The 22,261-nt window shown below is 37.8% G+C and overlaps 1 protein-coding gene across 1 annotated transcript in view; it reads right to left on the bottom strand.

Moving 5' to 3' along the window:
• Positions 1–1,893: 1,893 nt before the first annotated feature.
• Positions 1,894–22,261, bottom strand: part of Slc25a36 (solute carrier family 25 member 36) — a 32,710-nt gene continuing 12,342 nt past the window's right edge. The window contains exons 2-7 of the mRNA XM_021207143.1: positions 21,567–21,731; positions 18,341–18,418; positions 15,560–15,660; positions 8,060–8,126; positions 4,081–4,370; positions 1,894–3,375 (exon numbers count right to left, since the gene is read on the bottom strand). Of these exons, the coding sequence (XP_021062802.1) occupies positions 3,182–3,375; positions 4,081–4,370; positions 8,060–8,126; positions 15,560–15,660; positions 18,341–18,418; positions 21,567–21,731 (895 nt within the window). The 3' untranslated portion in view covers positions 1,894–3,181. The remainder of the gene's footprint in view (positions 3,376–4,080; positions 4,371–8,059; positions 8,127–15,559; positions 15,661–18,340; positions 18,419–21,566; positions 21,732–22,261) is intronic.

Here is a 22,261-nt window from a genome sequence, read left to right on the forward strand (position 1 = left end):
TATGTGAGGGGCAGAAAGCACTCTCCATTTTATACAGTGAAGATCTGTCCTCCTCCTTACCCAGATGCATGGATCTTCTTAGGAATGTTGGAAGTCACAGTAAAGGAGGATAGTGAGCTGTGCATCAGCCCCATGGGGTCCCCACCACACGGGCAGATAGGACACAAGGGCATGTGAGCTGAGAAATAGGAAGAAAAGTNCTCAGAGAAAGGGGGAGACTGAGCTCTGCCACTTAAGTTCTTCAAACTGAAATGATTATTTCAGGGATTTTAAGAAGCCAAACATGTTCAGACTTTGGTGAATAAACATCTATTCTTCTAGACACCCCAAGTTGTGCTCACCCTAACGAGGCCACCACAAGCGGACGTCCAGGTTTATGAGACAAAGGNCCAGGCTGTGTGACCTAACAATGCTGTCATGGTATCAGAATCACAAGCTAGCTCGAACCCCTCTGAGTCGGGATGGTTCTACCCAGTTGTACAATGAGAACTAGAACAGGGTCCATGAGCATGGAGGGGGCAAGCCTGTAACTCTGGTACTTATAGGCAAAGGCAGGGGAAGCAGGAGTCAAGGTCATCTTGGGCAACAAGAGCCCAAAAATAAAACAAACAAAAACTGAAGAAAAAGCCAACCCAGGAAACTTAAAGCACTGTATGGTATCCCACTACAGCTTGGCAATTCACTATCTGGATTATCTAAATTTCAAGCATTTGAGCCACAGCAGTTGCTGCTGTGTGATGGGGTTGCTTCTAGTAGCTATTGCTCTAGCCTGAGTTTCTAGTTCATTTTTTTGAGAAGACTGCAACAAAAGTATACAACAAGGTCCACCCTAGCTCTTTAAGACATTAAAAAAAGATTATCTAATTGAAAACAAGTTTTTAAAAAATCCAATGCTCTGAGTATGCACTTAAAAAAAACATTACAATTAGAATCTTCAAAGAAATACTTCATAGACAAACTATATAAGACATATATGATTTCTGTTTTTTTGGATTATCTCTGTCATGAAGTAAACTATGGTAGACAAGGCTCAGGGAAAAAAACCAGAACAGACCTCCGTGCTCCTCTCCAGCGGTTGCTTTACAAGTAAACACAGACTCTAAACCCCCTTTCCTGCAGATCACATGCTAACTTTAAAAGCTGAGTACAGTGCACTAGAGGCTAATGTAAGTTTTACTTGTAAAATACCGACAACTACATGTTATCCCTGAAGGACACTTATTGTGGATTTGCTACAACAACACAAGCTGTTCCTTGGCTGCTGGTTTTCATGTCATTCTTCATCATCTGAGATCTGTGTAACACAGGAGAACATGTCTGACATTCAACATAATTGTTATGGATCTTCACAGAGCAAATGGCGCTGTATTAGGCAGTATCAATGGCACCTGAAGAGGCAAACACTATAGCCTGAGACCTTCTCTACAGATTTAAGTTAAACCCCCAGGTGGGGATTTATTTTTTGGTATGTTCCATGTAATAGATGTCAAAGCTGCAATAACTCCAAAGGTAACAATCTAAACATGCCTTTGGTCTCCAAATAGATTGGAATATTTTTAATTCCAATTGAGCACCTCAAAAACATCCAGTTACTGATTACAAGGAAGTCAAGGTAAGAAATTTAAGAGGGATTAAACTTCATTGGTGACGGCAGAGAAAGCTTTCAATGGCATGCGGCTTTTCCATAATAATGTGGCATTACACAGCACACTTAAAATACTGTAAGATCTCTAAAACATACCTAAAATCCAGAAAAATATTATGAACACTGCTTCTGCCTAATACATAACAATGTTAAAGAAATGAACATGAATTCTCTCCTGATCCTTACCCCCTAAAAGGCCAAAGTGCATTCACAGAGTCATTCTGAAGAGAAAGCCATTGCACAAAGTATAAAGTTAAGTCCTCTGAAGAGTACCGCAGTAGAGTTTAATTGTACGAGTTTTATATGCCAGTATAGCACATCCATAGGAAAATCTATAGTATTGCAGCAAACACCTTTATAATGGCCATATATATTAAAGTATTCAAACGTGTTGTTGACTCAACAGCAAAATTTAAAAACTATTATCTTGTTAACACAATGAACTAAAACTAGCCCGACTCTATGAGAGAGCATTTAGGGAACTAGGAATAACATTTGTGCAATGTAGCACACTCACAGGCTCTCTGTCAACTAAGATTCACTGTATCTGATAGCTGAGCGTGTCTTTTTGTAATATTTATATTGTCCTAAATATTAATATCACTTCAAGGAGCCTATAAAGGGCAAAACTGAAAATTACCATTTCCTCTACCAACAAAGAATAACTTATACAGATGTGGAAATAATTCAAAGGTTAAAATTCTTAATGTGAAAGTTAAGTAGAAAAAATTCAAGTCGTTAGTTTTCTACTTTTAAAGTAAATAATATGTAGGTATGAGACTGTGATAATCACACTATGAATCAAAATTATATCCATAACTGCATCACATAATTGGAGAAGGTATGAGGATGCTCGCTAAGCCAGATTCAGTATCCACTAGCTTATTTTATAGTCCCAAAGCATTAGCTGTGTGTGTTTGATATGTTAAAGTCCACATTATGATGGAGATCTTTTAGCTGTGACCATAACACTTTAATTTTGCAAATGTGAAGTATTTAGATACTACTTCACTGGTTGTCACAATACAGTGATTACAGGTGTCAGATAACATAGAACACTGTAACAGGCAGGCCCTCCTGGGGAAGTGGGACTGAGGGTCTACGTGTTATTTTATAGTATTGCAGAAGTTCAAGTTAGTCATTTGTAATTGTCACTACCATCTTTGGAAAATTACAGTACAGTATATACTTAGGAATGATTTTGTTTAAACAACCAAAAATGCTCATGGAATTAATACTATATTCTGAATGTTATAAACCAGTAAAACAAACTGGAGCTGGTGAACAATAGTAGAGAAAATGGCAATTTTGAGAAAAGAATACTTTTCAAAGCATTCTTTACGAGGCGGCGCAGGTTTGCTCACTGAAATTTTAATGTCGTGTGGTACCTCACTTCCTAAGACCACACCTTCCACTCAGCCATAGCTGTTACATGTTTCCCAACTACTGTCTTCTGTCCACCATGCTGGCTTCGAGATCCCATGGTCCACTGTGATCTTTTGGTCTTCCTGCTCTGCAGCATGGCAGCCCCTGCTGCTATCCGTTGAGAAGGTAGACCACCAGTTCATAGGTGGCCATCATGATGGCTGTGTTTGGAATCTGCCTCACCAGATGAGTTGTTAGTCCGCGGTAAAGAGACCCATAGCCTTCTTCTTGAACAATCAAAGACAATGTTTGAAAAAAAGATCTATATTTTGTCCCTTCTTCACGTAGTCTTGTTCTTACAACTTCTGTTTAGGAAAAAAGAAAGAAAGAAAGAAAATCATTTTACTGCAACATTACTGCTATCTTTTTACCCTCGTCCTTACCGAGCACAGAGCTGATCTGTCACTATAAACTCATGACAGGGATTCAATGTAAAGCTTACTGAGACCAGTCAGATTGTATAAACACCAAACTAATACAGTCATATACACTAAGTAAAATATAAGGGTATAAAATAAATGTTATATGATGAACAAATAATATTCATAAATATAGTAAAGATGAATACAGGATATATTAGAAGCAATTTTTTGGTGGGCATGCTTAATGTGGCAATATAAAATAATATAAAATTTGCTTGGGTCCATGTAATTTAAATACTGTAAATCTGGGATCCATTTCTGACATACCCTTGGGCAAATTACAATTTTTAACATTTCTTCTTGCTTTCCATTTAAACATGATGGCATGACTAGACTTAAAACTACTATTAAGAACAGCATCTAGCCGGGTGTGGTGGCGCACGCCTTTAATCCCAGCACTTGGGAGGCAGAGGCAGGTGGATTTCTGAGTTCAAGGCCAGCCTGGTCTACAAAGTGATTTCCAGGACAGCCAGGGCTATACAGAGAAACCCTGTCTCAAAAAAAACAAAAAAAAAAACAAAAAAAAAAAGAACAGCATCTTCTTATATGGCAGTTGAGTCTTGTATGCCTCAAAGGGCATCCTCTCACCGTGTGGATACGCTATGGTTGTGGCACAGGTTTTTGAGGTGGCAGCAGCTAGCATCATTCTCACAAAATCCGATGCTTCTTTTACAGACTGCTCATCAGTTTCCATCATAGAAGCAGTCTTACATTCCAGTAGTTTTTGCTTTATACTTTCATAAATAACAAAATGGATAACTGTCTCTGATATGCCGGCATAGGAGGCAGACATGCCCCTGTAAAATCCTCGCAGTCCGTCTGTCTGATATACTTTTCGAACACACTCAAGAGCACCCATTTGCTTTTCCCCACGAGTCCTGCAAATAAAAGGGAAAATATTACTGGCATTAAGTACTGGAAGATTTTTATCGAAGTTAACAAAATACATATTTCTTAAATATGGCACTCTATTCTTTTCTCTACTTTTAGGGAACTCCAATGCCATGCTCAAATGTTGACCCAAGCAGACTCAAAGAGTATCAAACCCCAAAGTCTTACGCTGTGAACATTCAGTTCCAAGGAGCTAAGTTTCCTTTGCGGTCACTGACATGAGACAATGAGGGTCAGCACTGTCTGTGGTGTGCACCATCATCTCGGCACTCTGGGAAGCAGAGGCAGTGGATCTTTTATGAGTTCGAGGCCAGCTTAGTCTACACAGTGAGTTCCAGGCCAGCCAGAGCTACATAATTTAGACTCTGTCTCAAAAACAAACAAACTAACCTCGCCCCCAAGCCAAGGGAGGTGTTAAATTATGATACTGGCACCTTAAAAGTTTTTTTCAATTTCACAAAGATCCATCTGAAAAGTCACCAGATAAATGTAAGACAGACTCCCTTGGAGCAGCTTGGTAAATAACGACTCAGTTCTTACATTTATAAAGTGATTACTCAGTACCGCTCCAAATATCATCTTTTTTAGTGCCACTTAAGGGTACTGTAGCTATTCCTAAAGGGTACAGATCTTCCATTCTTGTGATATTTTGGCAAAGAATGTGGCTGCTCTTTTCCCTTCACCTAAAAATGCGACTGGGGTTAAAGAGTTTTGGATCACTATCATTGGTAAAGAAGATTTCCAAGACAGACTAGAATGGACTGTGACATGTGGTTGTAAGTGATCACTTTATGCAGAAAAGGAGCAAGAAGAACAAAGAGAAATATAGACACAGTTGAAGAAAAAGAGTACCAAGAAATGTAATGTTGGAACCAAGTTCTTTTTTTTCTTTTATTGGTTATTTAAATTTTAAATGTTATCCCCCTTTCCCGGTTTCCCCTCTACAACCCTCCGTCGCACCTCCTCCCCCGTTTCTATGAGGGTGCTCCCTCACCCATCAACCCACTCCCACCTCCCTACCCTGGCACTCCCCTACACTGGGGCATTGAGCCTCCACAGGACAAGGGCCTCCCCTCCCACTGATGCCAGATAGGGCCATTCTCTGCTATAGATGCAGCTAGAGTTACGGGGTCCCTCCATGTGTACTCTTCAGTTGGTGGTTTAGTCCCTGGGAGCTCTGGGATCTCTGCTTGGTTGATGTTATTCCTATGGGGTTGTAAACCCCTTCAGCTCCTTCAGTCCTTCCCCTAACTCCTCCATTGGGGTCCCTGTGCTCAGTCTGATAGTTGGCTGCGAATATCTGCATCTGTATTGGTCAGACTCTGGCAGAGTGTCTCAAAGGACAGTTATACCAGGTGGAACCAAGTTCTTTGTTCAAAGAGACTAAAAAGTTTGGCTGGGTGGTGGTGGTGGAGCACAAATGCCTTTAATTCTAGCACTCAGGAAGCAGGGGAAGGTATGTAGATCTCCTGGTTCAAGGCCAGCTTGGTCTACAGAGTGAGCTCCAGCCAGAACTACACAGAGAAACCCTATCTCCAAAAAAAGGGGTCGTGGTGGTAGGGAAGGCTCTGTGGTTAAGAACACTAGTTGTTCTTCCCAGCACACATATGGTGGCTTATAACCATCTGTAACTGTAGCCCCATGGAAGCTGGTACCCTTAGAGTGCAAATGTACATATAAGCAAAACATCCATATAGATAAAATACATAAATAAATCTTTGAAGGAAAAAAAAGCTTAAGGAAAGTTCTGATTCAAAGTGGAATAAAGGGAATAGTACCTTCAGGGAACGGCACTCCCTAGCTAATCCAGACCTAGACCTAGAAACTATCAAAAAGTCATTTACCTGTGATCTTATGTTCTCTAGAAAACCTTGACTAATACAACCAGATAGGATTGGCTATTAAAAGTATAATCTCCCTTTTCTACACTGAGGCCAACAGGAGCTGAGACGGAATACCTCAGCTGCACTGCTTCCTCTAGTCTGCTCTCGGCTACAAAACATCCCCAAAGTCTTATACTTTAGATTCTCTGAGATTTATTCTTATTGGTTCTTAAAACAGGCTTTAAGCCAGGCAGTGGTGGTGCAGGCCTTTAATCCCAGCACTTAGGACAGCCAGGGCCATACAGAGAAACCCTGCCTCGAAAAACCAAAAGCAGGCTTTGATCTATCCATTTAAAATAAACCTCACTGACTCCTGGTGAAATTTTTTTTTTTTTTTTTTCCGAGGCAGGGTTTCTCTCTATAGCCCTGGCTGTCCTGGAACTCACTTTGTAGACCAGGCTGGCCTTGAACTCAGAAATCCGTCTGCCTCTGCCTCCCAAGTGCTGGGATTAAAGGCATGTGCCACCACACCCAGCAAAGAAGATATTACTCCTGGTGAATCTTATAATATGAAGCAGTACTTGCTCAACATAGCTCTGTTGAATGAATAAATTTTTTTTTTCTTGGTAAGCCAGAGGTCAGTGGTAAAGTCTACCACCACAGGAATGTGGTCTCCCAGCTCAGGGCTTTTGGACATAGGTCACTGGATTAAGCAATGGTCCTTTCTCTAGACTAGCTATAAGGTCATTAATTTAGCTGTTGGGAGGCCCTTACAAGTAGCCATACAGGTAATAATCACTCCTTTGGCTTGGTTAACCTATCATCCCCCATTAAAAAGAACATAAAACTCCACCATACATGCAGTTTTCTTATGTAGACTGTCTCATTATCAGCTTTTCTATAGCTTTTGCTTTTGGTAGGAGATCCACATTTCACACGCAACAGAAGCACCAACAAATACTCCACAGTGGCCCTCGGTGCTAGAAAGTGCTATGCAGAAGACTTGCCACGCACAAGGCGGGGAAGGAGTTTCACCCAGATTTACTTGCTGTGGACTCAATATGCAACAATACTGATGGGCCAGGCAAGACGAGCCTATTGGTGTAACCCTGGCAGGCCTACTTCAGGGGATGCCCATCTGCTTTCCCACTGGATCAGACAGAGGCTTGCTCCAGAGGAAAAGTTTCACATTTGGTTCTGAAAACTGGTTAAACCTCATGACTAATGGAGAAGTGACTGCTAAATGGACATGACAGGCCTGTCAGATGGCCTTCAGTAACCATGCTCAGCTATAAATGGGTTGTCTGCATAACCTCTTCCAAGACTCAGCACATACTGTTGGAAGAAGCAGTAGGAAGAAGGTAAGAGACAGAGGGATGACACACAATACTGATTTCTAGTCATGACATGAGGATGGCGCTAAACTCTTGGCAGCTGTAATGACCTACACAGGATCTCCACATAGCTGGCCTGTCAACACTGCTGGAGGGGAAGGGGTTCATAGAATGCCATTCTCTCCTGAGGATTTAGGTATAGTTTTTTTTTTTTTTTTTTTTTTTGGTTTTTTGAGAAAGGGTTTCTCTGTGTAGCCCTGGCTGTCCTGGAACTCACTCTGTAGACCAGGCTGGCCTCGAACTCACAAATCTGCCTGCCTCTGCACTTGGGAGGCAGAGGCAGGCAGATTTCCCTGAGGATCTGTACACCTTGAGCTAGGTGTGGTGACTCACCTGTAAGCATAACACTTGGAGGCTGAGGCAATAAGAGCAACATCATTTGAGGGCAGTCTGTACTCCTCCGGGCTACGGTAAGACCCTGCCTCAAAACCAAAACAAACCAAGCAAATAAAAACATACCTTGCATCAAGCTGTAACCGAGTCTTTATAAGCCAAATGGGGTTTGTTGCCGTGATTGCAGTAAAACCTAAACAAATATATTTAAAATAACGTCAGTAGACAGGAAACATTCACATTAAGGATCTTTACATTATATGAATCTATAGTAAAGAAAATGTCTAGCAATGTTGAAACTACTAACTGATACAGGCCTCACACTTTTCATTTTATGTTCAGGTGACCATGAACACCTGTTCACAATTCTGGCTTTTCTAGATGATTCTGTCAGGAGCAGACTCTGACACCTCACTTTAACCTACATGAAAACATGGTGTTCTCTATAATCCAAGTTTACAAACATGCATTCTAAAACAGTTGCCTGAAGGTGAATCTATTACCTGCCACACTACATTCAAAGGGAATCCAACATAAATGGAACTATATACTAATATCTTGGTCTGTGGACCAGAAATTTGGCCCAGCATTTTTTAAAAAAAATAATAAATATTAACACAGAGGTAAGATTTCTGCTGGGGTTAACAGGTGGGACTACTTATTACCCAATTAAACAAGTAAGAACTCTTAAAAAGTTTGTCCAAAAAGTTACAAACTGGAATTTTCTTCTCCCTTCTACAGACAATGAAGAAAGTCACTAGGGTAGAAGGCAGCTCTCTGTAACTACACTCACCTAGTGACACCACTGCAGAGTAGCAGTGTCCATGGTGGGGTGGCTCAGCTTTAGAGCAAATTAGGATCTCTGGAGCAGTGTGCTTCTGGGACAAAGTATTGTCTTTAATTTTTAGGAAAACAGCATAGAAAATGCTATCTTATTGACAAGAATTTATAAAGATGTTTCATCTACATAAGAGTATTTAGTTTGCTCTCCCAAATAAGATCAGTAACATAAACTTCACAGAATTACATTTATTCAACTGGTCTTTAAATTCACTGAAAACTCAGAGAAATAAGGAACCTAGTTATTTTAGTACCTTCTATCAAATACTATCATGTCAAGCGGGTTGCTTTCAGAAAGACATACTATACTCAGCACATTTAATATGAAAAAATGCTGGGGTGTATTTAATCCTACTATAAAAGTTATTAGAGCCAATCATAAAGTTTCTTTGGCTTTTAAAGCTGCTACATTAAGTGGAATGATCTAACTCAACTGTTCTTTTTTCTTCTGCAGTATCAAATAATTAACTTACTCAAATTTTACTTCTTTTATGCCCTGCTTTAACACTGTAGAAGTAGCCACATCTCACACAAAGAGGTGTCCCAATTAAGCCTATTTAGCAAGATAAAGTTTGGCTTATTAACTTTTTAATACTATTTTGACTAGTATATAGTTTCTACTTTTCTTAAGTGCTTTTAATACTACATAAAGAGAAATGAGACCAATAACTTTGGCATTAGCAGGAAATAACATAGTCAATTTGAAATATGGAACAGATTGTCAAAGAATATCCTTTTTAATAAGAGGTTCTCATGAATTTACTCTTGGTGAAAGAAAAACATGACTATCAGACTAGTTTAAATATTTGTCTTACATGCTTAGTCTGAGAATGAATGCACACTGTTATTTTCTTCCTTTGAATCTCATTTTTTTAAATGAGAAAGTTAAACTTAACAAATTAAAATTATACACTTTCAGACATCAATACAGGTAAAAACACCAACTAAATGACTCCTTGGGGACTGAAATCAGGGTTTCACAGCTGCTGCACACATGGTCTAATTACAAAGCCACACACTAACCCCAGATCTTATTTACTAAGCAAGAATTGTATCACCAAAATATTTATATTAGCTAGGTGTCTATAGAGTAAGATTAAGAGTTTCTATTTGAAAAGGAGCAGCATAAATCTACAACACTATTCATTATTCATAATGATTTTAATTATTCCTAGGAAAAATAACCTGTCTTCTTATAAAACTTAAAAGGCATAAAGTAGAATTTATTCTCTTGAGCTAAAAATAAAGCTATCCAATTAAAAACTTTCATTCAACTTAATTTTTTGAAAAGATTACCACATTTGTTCAAGTTTATGCCCTTGATCGCTTTCCAAGTCACAAAATCCCTCACTTTAAGATAGGATCGCCACATATAAAAAATATTTTAAATTACTCAGAGTACAAAAGTTTTAATACTCAAAGAGTAACTTTAATATTTCTCTGTAAATAAACAAGGTCAGAAAGCAAACAGGTATTTCTCACTTAACTAAAATTCATTTCCAGATACAATGTGTTAGCCGGCCAACATCACAATGTAGGTAAGCGAGAGAATGTTATCTTGTTATCTTACTATGCGCTCTGCTCACTGTGATTGCTCTGGCAGTGCCAGAGTACAGACAACTAGCTAATCAGCAAACTACTTACTGGCTTGGATAAAGAATCTAGGCATTATCTATAGGTTTTAGCTGTTGGTCCTTAAAAATGAAAATTAATAATAATAATAATAATAATAATAAGTTAAAAAGTGGGGGCTGGAGAGATGGCTCAGCAGTTAAGAACACCGACTGTTCTTCTGAAGGCGCTGAATTCAAATCCCAGCAACCACATGGTGGCTCACAACCATCCGTAATGAGATCTGACACCCTACTCTGCAGTGTCTGAAGACAGCTACCATGTACTCACTTATAATAAATTAATTATCAATCTTTAAAAATATAAAGCTAATTGGTTCTTTATAGTATTACTTTCTTTTAACAAAAAAAAAAAAAAAAAGTTAAAATAGCAAAACAGACATTATTAGGCTAATTAAATCTGGAAGAATATAACCTATTAACCCAAGAAATAAAACAAAACAAATGGAATGAAACAAAATTATGTGGTAAGGATTATGTGGTTTGTGGTTAGCCACACTAATCATGTTTTCTTGCTACATTTACAACAAGCATACACAGATGTTGGGCATGGTAATCCTAAAGTTTAGAAACTGACTATCTGTTTTTAATTCTGCACTTTAGTTTTGTTACATTTTAATAAGACACTAATGTACTCAGAACACCCAATAAAACATTAGAACAATGGAAAGTACAGTGAGGAATCCACTTGTAGACTGAAAACGTGTATTGTTCCAGAACCAGTTAAAGTAAAGCGCCAATAGAGGCATTTAGTTAGTAGTATCAGTGTTTTACTGAAAAACTATAAAAAACTTTAAAAGTAAAATTAAGTTGTACATCAAATAAAACTCTACTTGGTAATATAAGTCAATTAAAAACATAAACAAATCCCACCTATAGAAACTCACTGAGCATGCTTAAATGAGTGATGCCTGCAGTACTGCATTTCAGTACTTATTTCAATTAAGCTCTAAAAGTATAAAGCATATACAACCTCCTAAAAGTACTCGAACTATTTTAAAAATTAAAACTACACTAAAGCAGCTAAGACCTTATTCACTACAGCCTGATTTTCTTAGAAAGTAGAGACACCAGTCTTTTAAAAAGGAGCAGTAACCACATATCAATAGACGCGAGTGGAAAGCACTGTATGAGACTTCTCAACGCTAGCTAGGCAGACAAAAGACAACTACTATTATTAACAGCTGTAGGGCAGCATATTAAAACTACCAACTCTCTAAGATATGAACATATACTCTTGTCATTCTGTGGAGGTCAAGGCTATTACAGCCAAGCTGAAGACCTCAAGTTTACATGGTAACTGAAAGGTAGGCCATTCTTCCTTCTAGAAGGATAACAAGGGGACCAGAGTTAAATCTTTATGAAACACTCAATAATGCACACATTGCAATCCACGTCCCGCCTTCTACAGCTACTATAAAAATCCATCCCAGAGTGTGATCTTATACTAGAGGCTGCAAGAGACGCTCAGTTGAGTACTCACGAGGTGTAAGTTAGTCCATATTTCTACAGGAAGTGACCTGCGGATGGGGAGCATGAGATGACACGATCTCACTCTTTTCTCGGGAGAAATGTACAGTAAATGCCTAAAATAGACACAGGCTTTTCTGTATCATAACAACAAGCAGCGACCTCATAGACACATGTGTACAAAATGAATCTCACTGAAGGATTTAAGAAATATTTACTGTGAGATTTTTTTTTTTAATTTCTAAGTTAAGAGAATATCAGAATGTGCCTTGTGTTTATAATAAAAGTACACAGAGTACTGACAATCCCGCCATCTTCAGCAGATTCAGAGTCCAAATACTTACCTAAAAGACGATCAATTTTGTCTTAAAGAAAAAATGCTAACCTTGTCAAGGGAGAATCTAAAAAATAAAAAAACAAACCGAGAAGGGATTCTATGTCCCATTTCCTATCACTATTATCTACCATGAAAATAGTTGTAAACACTTTTATTTGTTCTTTAAAAATCAGATTTTCTAGTGATTAAAATAAGTAAACAAACAGAAACACACAGAGCCCCAACAGAATATTAAAGTCTGGAACTTTGCGTAACTAATAAAGTACACATTGCTAACAGTAGTACCTGTCACCTGTGACTCTAGCAGTAATACTGCACATCCATACTTATGGAATATTTTGGATTATTTTGTATTAATTCTTGTGTTCTACAAAACAGAAAACAGGAAAAATTTTCACAAATAATCATACAGAGCAGCTGTCCAACCATGCATTTGGCTGAGTACTGTAAGGTAAACTTTGTATTTAAGGAGTAAAAAACACCTAACCTTACATTTAAATCATGAAGTTAAAAATCACAGAAAAATTACCTTGAAAAAAAATGCATTCTTAAAAACAAACCAACAAAAATAATATATTCTGTAAGTAAATACTATTCACTAGATATACTGACAATTCTAAATGATTATGTTTACTGATATTAGAAATTTCACACTAATATGGATAAATAAAAATAGAAACTCATTTCCTTTATACTTATGTTACATGTAGAAAGTATTTGTCTGGTAAACTTTTAAAAATTGTGAATTACTGTAAAGAAAGAAGAAATTTAATATAATTTTTTGGCATACCAACAGGTGCCATGGTACACTCAGAAGGTTACTCAAGATTATTTCAAGAAAATAAGACATAAAACAAAAGCCCTCAATAGCTATAGTAAACAGTGTCAACAGTTGTATGTAAGGGGGGGAAGGTGGGCAAAACACAGAAACAACCAGCATTGCTTGGATGGAATATCTTTGTAATTGGAAAATGTTTCATTAAACAAAAACATATATAGTCCATTTTAGGTGTGGCCACTTATAATACTGCAAAAAAAAAAAAAAAAAAGACTTTAAACAGCAGTTTTAACTAGTTTTAACTAAGTTTTAATGTTTAAATGACATGTTTTAGTTGATTTGGAGAATACGTAAGATGAAACTGAAGAGAGAGGCTGTGTGTGCTGACTGGTGTGGCAAGATTGCCAAGGCGATATGGCTGAGTCTTTTAATGCATTTCTGATACCTAAGTGACAAAGTTAGCATTTTTTTTAACAGCCAGTTAAAAACTTTTTCACATGACTTATCTTTAAGAACTTTGTACCTCTAAATCATTCTTCAATGTCCAAAAATATGGCCCTGAAGAAAACACAGAACAATCTGGTGCAGATTATTTTAAGAATAAATGGGGGGGAAAAAGCTACCTTAGTAAATCTGTAGGAGACCATTCTGTTTCACCAGCCATGTAGCAACACATAAAAAACTTGCAAAGCTAAATGTTAATACTAACGAACAGTGCAAAGAAATGTGGAGGGCATAATTTTCAAGACAATGTAACTGTAAGTAAATGAAAAAAAGATTTCAAACTGCATAGTAAGTATACAATGTAATAATGTCTGTATATGCGTACTTATCAATTTATCAAAATACAATTTGGAAAACAGCATTAATGAAGATGTTATACATTTGAGGAAAGAATTAAAAAGTTACACTAAATTACTTTGCAATAAAAAGCCGGTAATAAATTGTTGATATATCCTAATAAAAATAAGATGTTCTGGTAAGATATTTTGACCCTCTAACATTGTAATACATTTCTTTTAATTTTTTGGAGTTAGATATAAACAACCCCACTGCCCCCAAACCACAAATGCTGAAGTCTAGAAATATATTATTGACCTAATGTAATGGTTACTGGGTTTATAACTAACTGGCCCAACTTTCACCAATATTCAAATAAGAAGAAAACATCCAAAAATTCTAGTTTTTAACTAGGTAAATATTATTACACTAATAGCTAATTCTCAAAGCCCTACCTATCCAGATCAATCCAGTTATTCCATGGATAAGGTCATAAAAACACCCAGGAATTACCTATCTTATTCAAGATCTCTAAGCTGGCAAATCAGAGGATACAGTATCTTGACTTTAAACACTGTCCCTTCCAGCTTCAAAATGTCAATCTGTCAACAATTGTAAAATACAGTCTTGGAAACAATTTGTAAAGTATATACTAGATTTATTATATGGCAATGGTTATTAATATTTTACAAATCAGTATTTCAAACACACACTTACTTGGTTAAACATATGGTTCAAATTAAACTATTCTATATAGAAAATGATTAACAGTCTAAGGCACACAATGGGAAGTCAGTTTATTGATCAACAGCTGATAAAAGCAGCTATTGTTTTATGAAATTATGGGACAATTTGGAAATATAAGGTAGATTAATTAATAATTCTCAGAAAACTGGGAGACATTTCTATTAAGAACTAAAATTCAAGGCTTTGTCTAACATGCACGGCAGCAAATGACTCCAGAGTCAGAATGGCCAATCAATCTTTTCGACTCATCCTGAGAAGGGAGGCAGATCTGTGAGGGCTAGTTTGATTCAGAGACGTATCATCATGACTAAGTTCCTGGAAACATTCCTTTTTGTTGTTTGGTTTTTTTGTTTGTTTATTTTTTTCGAGACAGGGTTTCTCTGTGTGACCATGGCTGTCCTGGAACTCACTCTGTAGACCAGGCTGGCCTCGAACTCAGAAATCCGCCTGCCTCTGCCTCCCAAATGCTGGGATTAAAGGCGTGTGCCACCACGCCCGGCCCTGGAAACATTCCTACACAAGCATGTACACAAGCCAGTGTCTAAAGTTCAGGTCCAGGGTGCAGTCCAGACTGTGAGGAATGATAAACATATTCTTAATGGTACACCAACTACAATAACTGGGTCATAATGAACCTCACACAACTGCAGCATCTGTGCACAGGACACAATGAATAGGGCACCCATTATAGGCGGGCGGCATGTTCCAGACACGAGCAGGAAGTCACTAATGGAAACTGAGGAGATCAAGTGGCAGCTCTAACTCCAGTGGAGGTATGGCTAGACTCTAAAAGCACAGATGCATCAAATATTAACCAGCACACAACAAAATGAATGTGTTATCTGCAGTCTGTCACTTAAACCCTTAGATACAAAGACTCAACTGATAACAGATTTTATGTATAGCAAATGTTTTATTCAAATGAACAAAAACCACTCTGCATACTTTAATTATTAAGAGGCACACTAACCATCTTAACTTGATATGAAGTCATCATTAACTGTTCCAGATTTAGAGGCGTTTTTACTATTAAATATTCATACCTGCCATTGCAGCTGAAACCATGTGTACTTGGGTAGAATCGGGATCAAAAACACCATTCAACTTTTCCTTGCAGTTTGAATAAGCAGCAAAGTATATTGCTCTAAAAATTAAAAAGTTATTAAGATATAAATCTTCATAATTTTAAAATAGAGAAGTAAAATGAAATAAAGACTCAGTCATAGTCAACACAACATCAGGTTTACCCATTTTTCCCACAAAGCACATTTAGTCCTAAAAACAAAACAAAACAAAACAAAAAAACAACAACAAAACTTAAAGGAATAGTTCTTAGCAACCATTCTCAGATCACCTAAGCCATGCTCAATACTGACAACCACTTAGCAACTACAAGAAGCGAAAAGAATTTGTGTAACATCCTGACAATGGGAGATTCTATGCAGTAGAGCTGTGGTGGCTGTACTTTATTGCTAACTCAGAGTCAGTGTACTTAACCAAGTCAGGTGAAGATAATTTTAGAGGTAGAGCTAATCTAGTCAGTCTAACCTGGTGAATTTGAGATAGTATATATTCTATACTATAAGGATACACAGAATATTCCTATATTCTACGTTCTTGGCACTGGGGATCCCACCCAAGCCTCTATCCCCTTTATACCCCTTGCCTACAGTATTCTTAAGACAAAACAATGTTAACAAATGTCATCAGGTCCATCAGGTCAAGTTATGCTTGCAATGTCTGTAAATACCCCATTAAATTTAGAGTTCTTTTAGCCTTTGAAGTACTGAATTATTGCTCGATGAATCAAATATTATCTCAACAATCCTGATGTATAAATCAGTAACAAAGTAGACCAATAACTAATAATGGACAGTTTTTATTACTGCATCTTTTCTGCTTCAAGACAAGTTATAGTATTTCCTATGATTCATTTATGTAAATAATGAATATGCACAAATCTTTATTCATAACAGCTCAGGAAAGTTACTAGAACAAAGTAACTGTTTAGGGCTGGTGAGATGGCTTGGCGGGTAAGAGCACTGACTGCTCTTCCATAAAGGTCCTGAGTTCAAATCCCAGCAACCACATGGTGGCTTGCAACCGTAATGAGACCTGACTCCCTCTTCTGGAGTGTCTGAAGACAGCTACAGTGTGTTTACATATAATAAATAAATAAATAAATCTTAAAAAAAAAAAAAAAAAAAAAGATCTGATGCCCTCTTCTGGAGCACCTGAAGACAGCTACAGTGTACTTATGTATAATAATAAATAAATCTTTAAAAAAAAAAAAATAACTTTATTAATAGTGGCTATCTAGGAGGAAAAGAATGGTGTACACAAAATACATCTAATAAGGAAATATATTTAAAGTGGAAAGTGAAATTTTATGCTACCTTTTCTACCCTTCATTTTTATAATGTAAAAGACGGATTTTCTTTTCTTTTTAAATGTTTAAGAAGATGCTCTTGCAGAGGAGCACAGCTGGGTTCCCAGCACTCATGCTGGGTGGCACACAGCCACCTGTAACTTCAGTTCCACGGGATCTGACACCTTCTGGGCCCCATGGGAACCTGTACGAATATACACATACCAATTTGGGAGTGTGTGCACACACATGCGAGTATACACACATATACATGATTTTCAAAAACTAATCCTTAAATTTTATTGTGTGTGCATTCCTGTGTGTATGTAGAGACCAGAGAATCACTTTAGGAGTGCATTCTTTACTTCCACTGTTGGTTCTGAGTGCTGAATACAAGTCATCAGGCTTGTAGGAAAAGAAGTTCCTTCCATTACACACTGAGCTATCTCACCAGCAACACCCACTCACCCAGAACTTCCCCCATATATAGCTAAGCCCTGGATTTGAATCCAAGACAATGTTGCTCAGCCTCTCAATTATAGGTGTAGGCAAAAGAGCTCAACTCTGAGTATTTTCTTAAAATGAAAGGGAAATACAGTAACAGGATGTAAATAAGGTATATAGTTTGAAGTATGGCTGGGTGTCTATATCCATCCTAAACATGCACTTTTTTGAACAGCAGGGGATCTGATCCCCTCTTCTGACTGGGCACACATGATGTACATACATTTGTACAGGAAAAACATATGTAATAAATGAATATTTTTTATATTTTTTTATATTTTGTCAGATAAACCTCGGTAAGTACAGCACTCAGGTGCATTAGTCAGGAGCACGGTCACTGAGGTCAGCAGGGCCACCCAGTAAGACTGTCTCAGAGCAAAGACAGAGACGCCCTCCACACATACACCAAACCCTTTATCTTCTTTAAAGATATTTTGTTTTGTTCTTTGAAATTTAAGAGTTACCACAGTTAGAACTATTTTATTTCACATTTCCCTTTCCAAGTAAGAGCACCCACAGTTTAAAGCAAACACTACACCGTCTCTTTACAACATGAAACATTTCCTTTGTGCTCACAGCACAATGAATTTCTGTTAGCTCCAGAACCAAGGTTTTCTTTGGAGATTCCTTCTGATTAGCAATAGAAACTCAACTATCTAACTTCCCGAGAATACTGAAATGTATGTTGTTTCTGCACATGATTATGTCCAAATATCTTGAAATAAAGACAGCCAGAATCAGCCGGGCCTGGTGGCGCAGGTCTTTAATCCCAGCACTCGGAAGGCAGAGGCAGAGGCAGAGGCAGGCGGATTTCTGAGTTCGAGGCCAGCCTGAGTTCGAGGCCAGCCTGGTCTACCAAGTGAGTTCCAGGACAGTCAGGGCTACACAGAGAAACCCTGTCTCAAAAAAAAGACAGCCAGAATCTTACTTTAATTAGACTTTTTTTTTTTACCTGGAGGGAGCCACCCCTACCAAATTGGGGCCTAATCCTCTAAACAACGAGCGAGGGCCTTCTTTTTCCAGGATAACCCTGAAAAGAGAAAAGCAAATGATTAGAAAGCAATGTTCTTCTATCACCCTTTACTAGTATCCTAGAGCAAAGCCAATGCCTCATTTCTATGTATCTTTTAGGTCCATTTCATTACTTATAAAAACATCTTGTGCAGGAGGCAGGGCACAGGAAAAAGTACTTTAGACTCAAGTGATATGCTAATGTAACAAAACTGTACATATTCTTTTCTAAAATGGCTAGCAAGACGGCTCTGTGGGTAAAAGTACTCGTCATGTAGCCTAAGGGTCTTGTCTGGATTCCTGAAACTCACGTAAAGATGGAAAGAAAACGGATTCCACACAGTTAGCCTGTTTTCTACATGTAGACTGTGGCATGGATGTACTCATACACATGCACAAAATGTTTAAAAATTCTGGTTTTAACCAAGCATGCAGACTCTTGCCTGTAATTCTAACACCTGGGAGGCTGAAACAAGAAGACCACCCTAAGTTTCAGGCTAACCTGGACTTCAGAGTGAGTTTCAAGTCAAGCTGGGCTTCAGTGGAACCCTATATCACAGTAACAGAAAGTTAGTAAGCATACAGTGGCACTGACTTGCTCTTTCTCTTCTCTCCTTTCGCCTTTTTACTTTATCATAAGAACTTTCAGTATCTCTCTAGATTTGTTTGCATGTTTGTTTTTAAATATAGATTTCTTGGTTTGTTTGTTGTTGTCTTGAGACAAGGCTTTATTCTGGAGCCCTGGCTGAGCTGAGTGCTGGGGACCAGACTCAGACTCATCTGTAGAAAGTAAACCCTCCACCACTGAGCCACAGCCCAGTCCTTCCATCTTGGAAAATACCCTCAAGTTTCACAGTATCATGTCAATCAACCGCTTCAGGGAGATGCTACTGAAAAATCTATCACCCTAATGCCCTAAGGGTTACTAGAATGCTTGGTGAGTTTCAGTCAATATTTACTATATTGAGAACTTATTGTATAAGCAACTTATGAGTAGATGAAAAGATAGAAAACGTATAACCCTTCACACTGAAAATGTTGCTGAATAGTTGTAAAAAAGAAAAGCATGTCGAGACTAATGACTTTATAGGTGACAATGAGCAAATACTGTACAAGGCATTTATCCCTAGAATGAAAAAGGGACAGAGAGTCTAAAACATAAAAGGCTGAGATTAAGCAGGTAATAAAGTTACAAAAGTGAGAAGGAACAAAGATATTTTAACATAGAAGCCAGATTAGTGGCATGTCTGCGATTATACATTTGGGAGGCTGAAATAGTTGAGGCCAGTCTAATTAGACTGACTTAGAGCAATAAACAAGCATAAGCAAAGGCAGACAGGCAGGCAGGCAAACTGCTTCTCTGAGTATCTATATACTCAAGAAAGATCTCTTAAAGGCAGGTGAATGTAATAATTAAAGGTATGAGCTGAGGGACAAGACTTTTCTTTATGAAGTCCAAGGTGTTAACTGAGAAAAAAGTAACTTTTCACTGATCCCAATTTTACCATAAGAAAAGTAGACAGTATAGTGATAATGGGTTCTTTGGTGACTAATTTATAAAGAGATTAAAGAAGAGAACGAAAAACTTAAGAAAATGGTGGTGGTGGTGCATGCCTTTAATCCCATTACTGAGTAGACAAAAGCAGGTGAATCTTTGGTGAGTTTGAAGTCAGCCTGGTCTGCAGGGTTACATAATGAAACCTTGTTTCAAGACAACAACAACAACAACAACAAAAAAAAACTGAGAAATCTATATTTAAAAACAAACAAATCTAAAGAGATTTGAAAGATCTTATGATGAAGTAAAAGCAAAATTATTGAAAACCAGAACAAATATATATCTCAGGCATCTAAGGGAGAATTTTAAGACCTAATCAACAGTAGTGTCATAATTGTGATGCAAAGATTTATTTCCTGGGACTGGAGGGATGGCTTAGTGGGTAAGAGTCACCAGCTGCTCTTCCTGAGTTCAATTCCCAACACCCACATGGTAGCTCACAACCATCTATAACCTTAGTTCCTGTGGAATCTGATCCTGTGGAATCTGATGTCTTCTTCTGGTGTACACGTATGTAGACAAAAGACCCATATACATAAGATACATGAATAAGTTTAAAAAAAAAAAAAAGATACATCTCCCACAGCAATCAATACTTTTCTGTAATTGTGACATTTTAATTTAATTCAAAATTTCTGAGTTTTATTCTACCTTTCCTGTTCTTGGGTAACCAAGTTGAACAAGTGTGATGCAATTTAGTAGCAAATGTAAACACCTGGATGAGCACATCTGCGCCTACAAAACAAACACTACTGAGCAAATTCAAACAGATTAGAGTCCTGTGAGCTGATAAGGCAGACACTCAGGCACTGGGCTCTAATACACATCTAAAGACAAGGAAACTGATCTGAGAAGTTTTTTATTGTTTTGTTTTTTGAGACATGGTTTCTCTGTGTAGCCCTGGCTATCCTGGAACTTGCTCTGTAGACCAGACTAGCCTCACACTCAGAGATCTGCCTACTTCCTTCTTCCAAATGCTAGGATTAAAGGCATGTGTCACCACAGCCAGTCTTGAATGTGAATTAAGTCTAGTAATATAAACATTTTTCCCAAATCAGAAAATGACAACACACAGGTATTTAAAAGCTGGGCTGTTTCAAGCTGCAGCTGTTTAGGTTATATGTTCTATATTTTGTAAATGGAAACAGACTGCCAGCAACTAGATGCAGGTATTTGTGCACATATGTGAATATTAAGCACACAATAGTACAACTCAACCACCTGGGCACGCTGGAACAGAGGCAGGCCTGTTTTACAGGCTGAATTCTAGACCAGTGAGGACTACCTAGTGAGACCTTGCCTGAAAACAAATCAAACAAAAAAATTCACCAATTCAAAGCTAAATACCTAGGATACCTTTAGAAAAGAAACCCACTGGATAATGTAGAAAAATATTCTAAATATATACAATTTGGAAATATTCCATTTCACACAATCTTTATAATTGTTCTACTCATTTATGGCCTATCACTACTATAAAGTATGATTCATACTTCTGACTTTTGAGTTTTCTAAAGAACCTTTTAAAATATGGAAGATAAAAACTAAGCATGTGGAAATCACTAAAATCACAGCATCAAAAACAAAATCCATGAATTTTTGCTCTTACTTTAGACAATGAAGGGGTCCAGGGGACACTACTCGGTTGACACTGGCTCCAGCCATGGTGTTTAGCTGAACTTCAGAAATATACAGTGTCACAGAAGAAGACTGCAGCCGTGTTTTGACAACTTCCAGTGGACATGTCAGAATAGCTCCCACTGTGCCACCACACCTACAAGCAAAACAAACAAACAGTAAGTCGAGAATGCAGGCATCTAATCGGCCACTGTGAATGTACATACTCTCCTACCTAGTGCTCTGACCCAAGCACACTACAATTTAAAATGTTGAAGACTTAATTTTTTTGAAAGTTTCACTTCACTGCAAACAAACACTTTCAGTTACTGAAAAGAACTGAGGGAACCTTGGAAAATACTGTCATGTTGTAACTGGTGGCCCTAGTACCCACATATCAGAATAATATGGAAAAAAATGAGTTTAGTAATTTACACAGAAAGTACTATTAGGTAAGGGAAGATTTCCAATGATGGCTTTTACTAAAAATGACCGACAAACCGAACTAAGGCTATAAGTGGTGGTTAGTGCTTCTTGCCCATGGGCGACTCATAGCTCTGTTGGAACTACAATGTGTAACATCTTTCAAATTTCTAATCCTTTAAAAATCCCAGAACTGCCGGGCGTGGTTGTGCACGCCTTTAATCCCAGCACTTGGGAGGCAGAGGCAGGTGGATTTCTGAGTTC

The sequence above is a fragment of the Mus pahari genome, chromosome 10 (assembly GCF_900095145.1).
Source record: "Mus pahari chromosome 10, PAHARI_EIJ_v1.1, whole genome shotgun sequence".
Taxonomy (NCBI): Eukaryota; Metazoa; Chordata; class Mammalia; order Rodentia; family Muridae; genus Mus; species Mus pahari.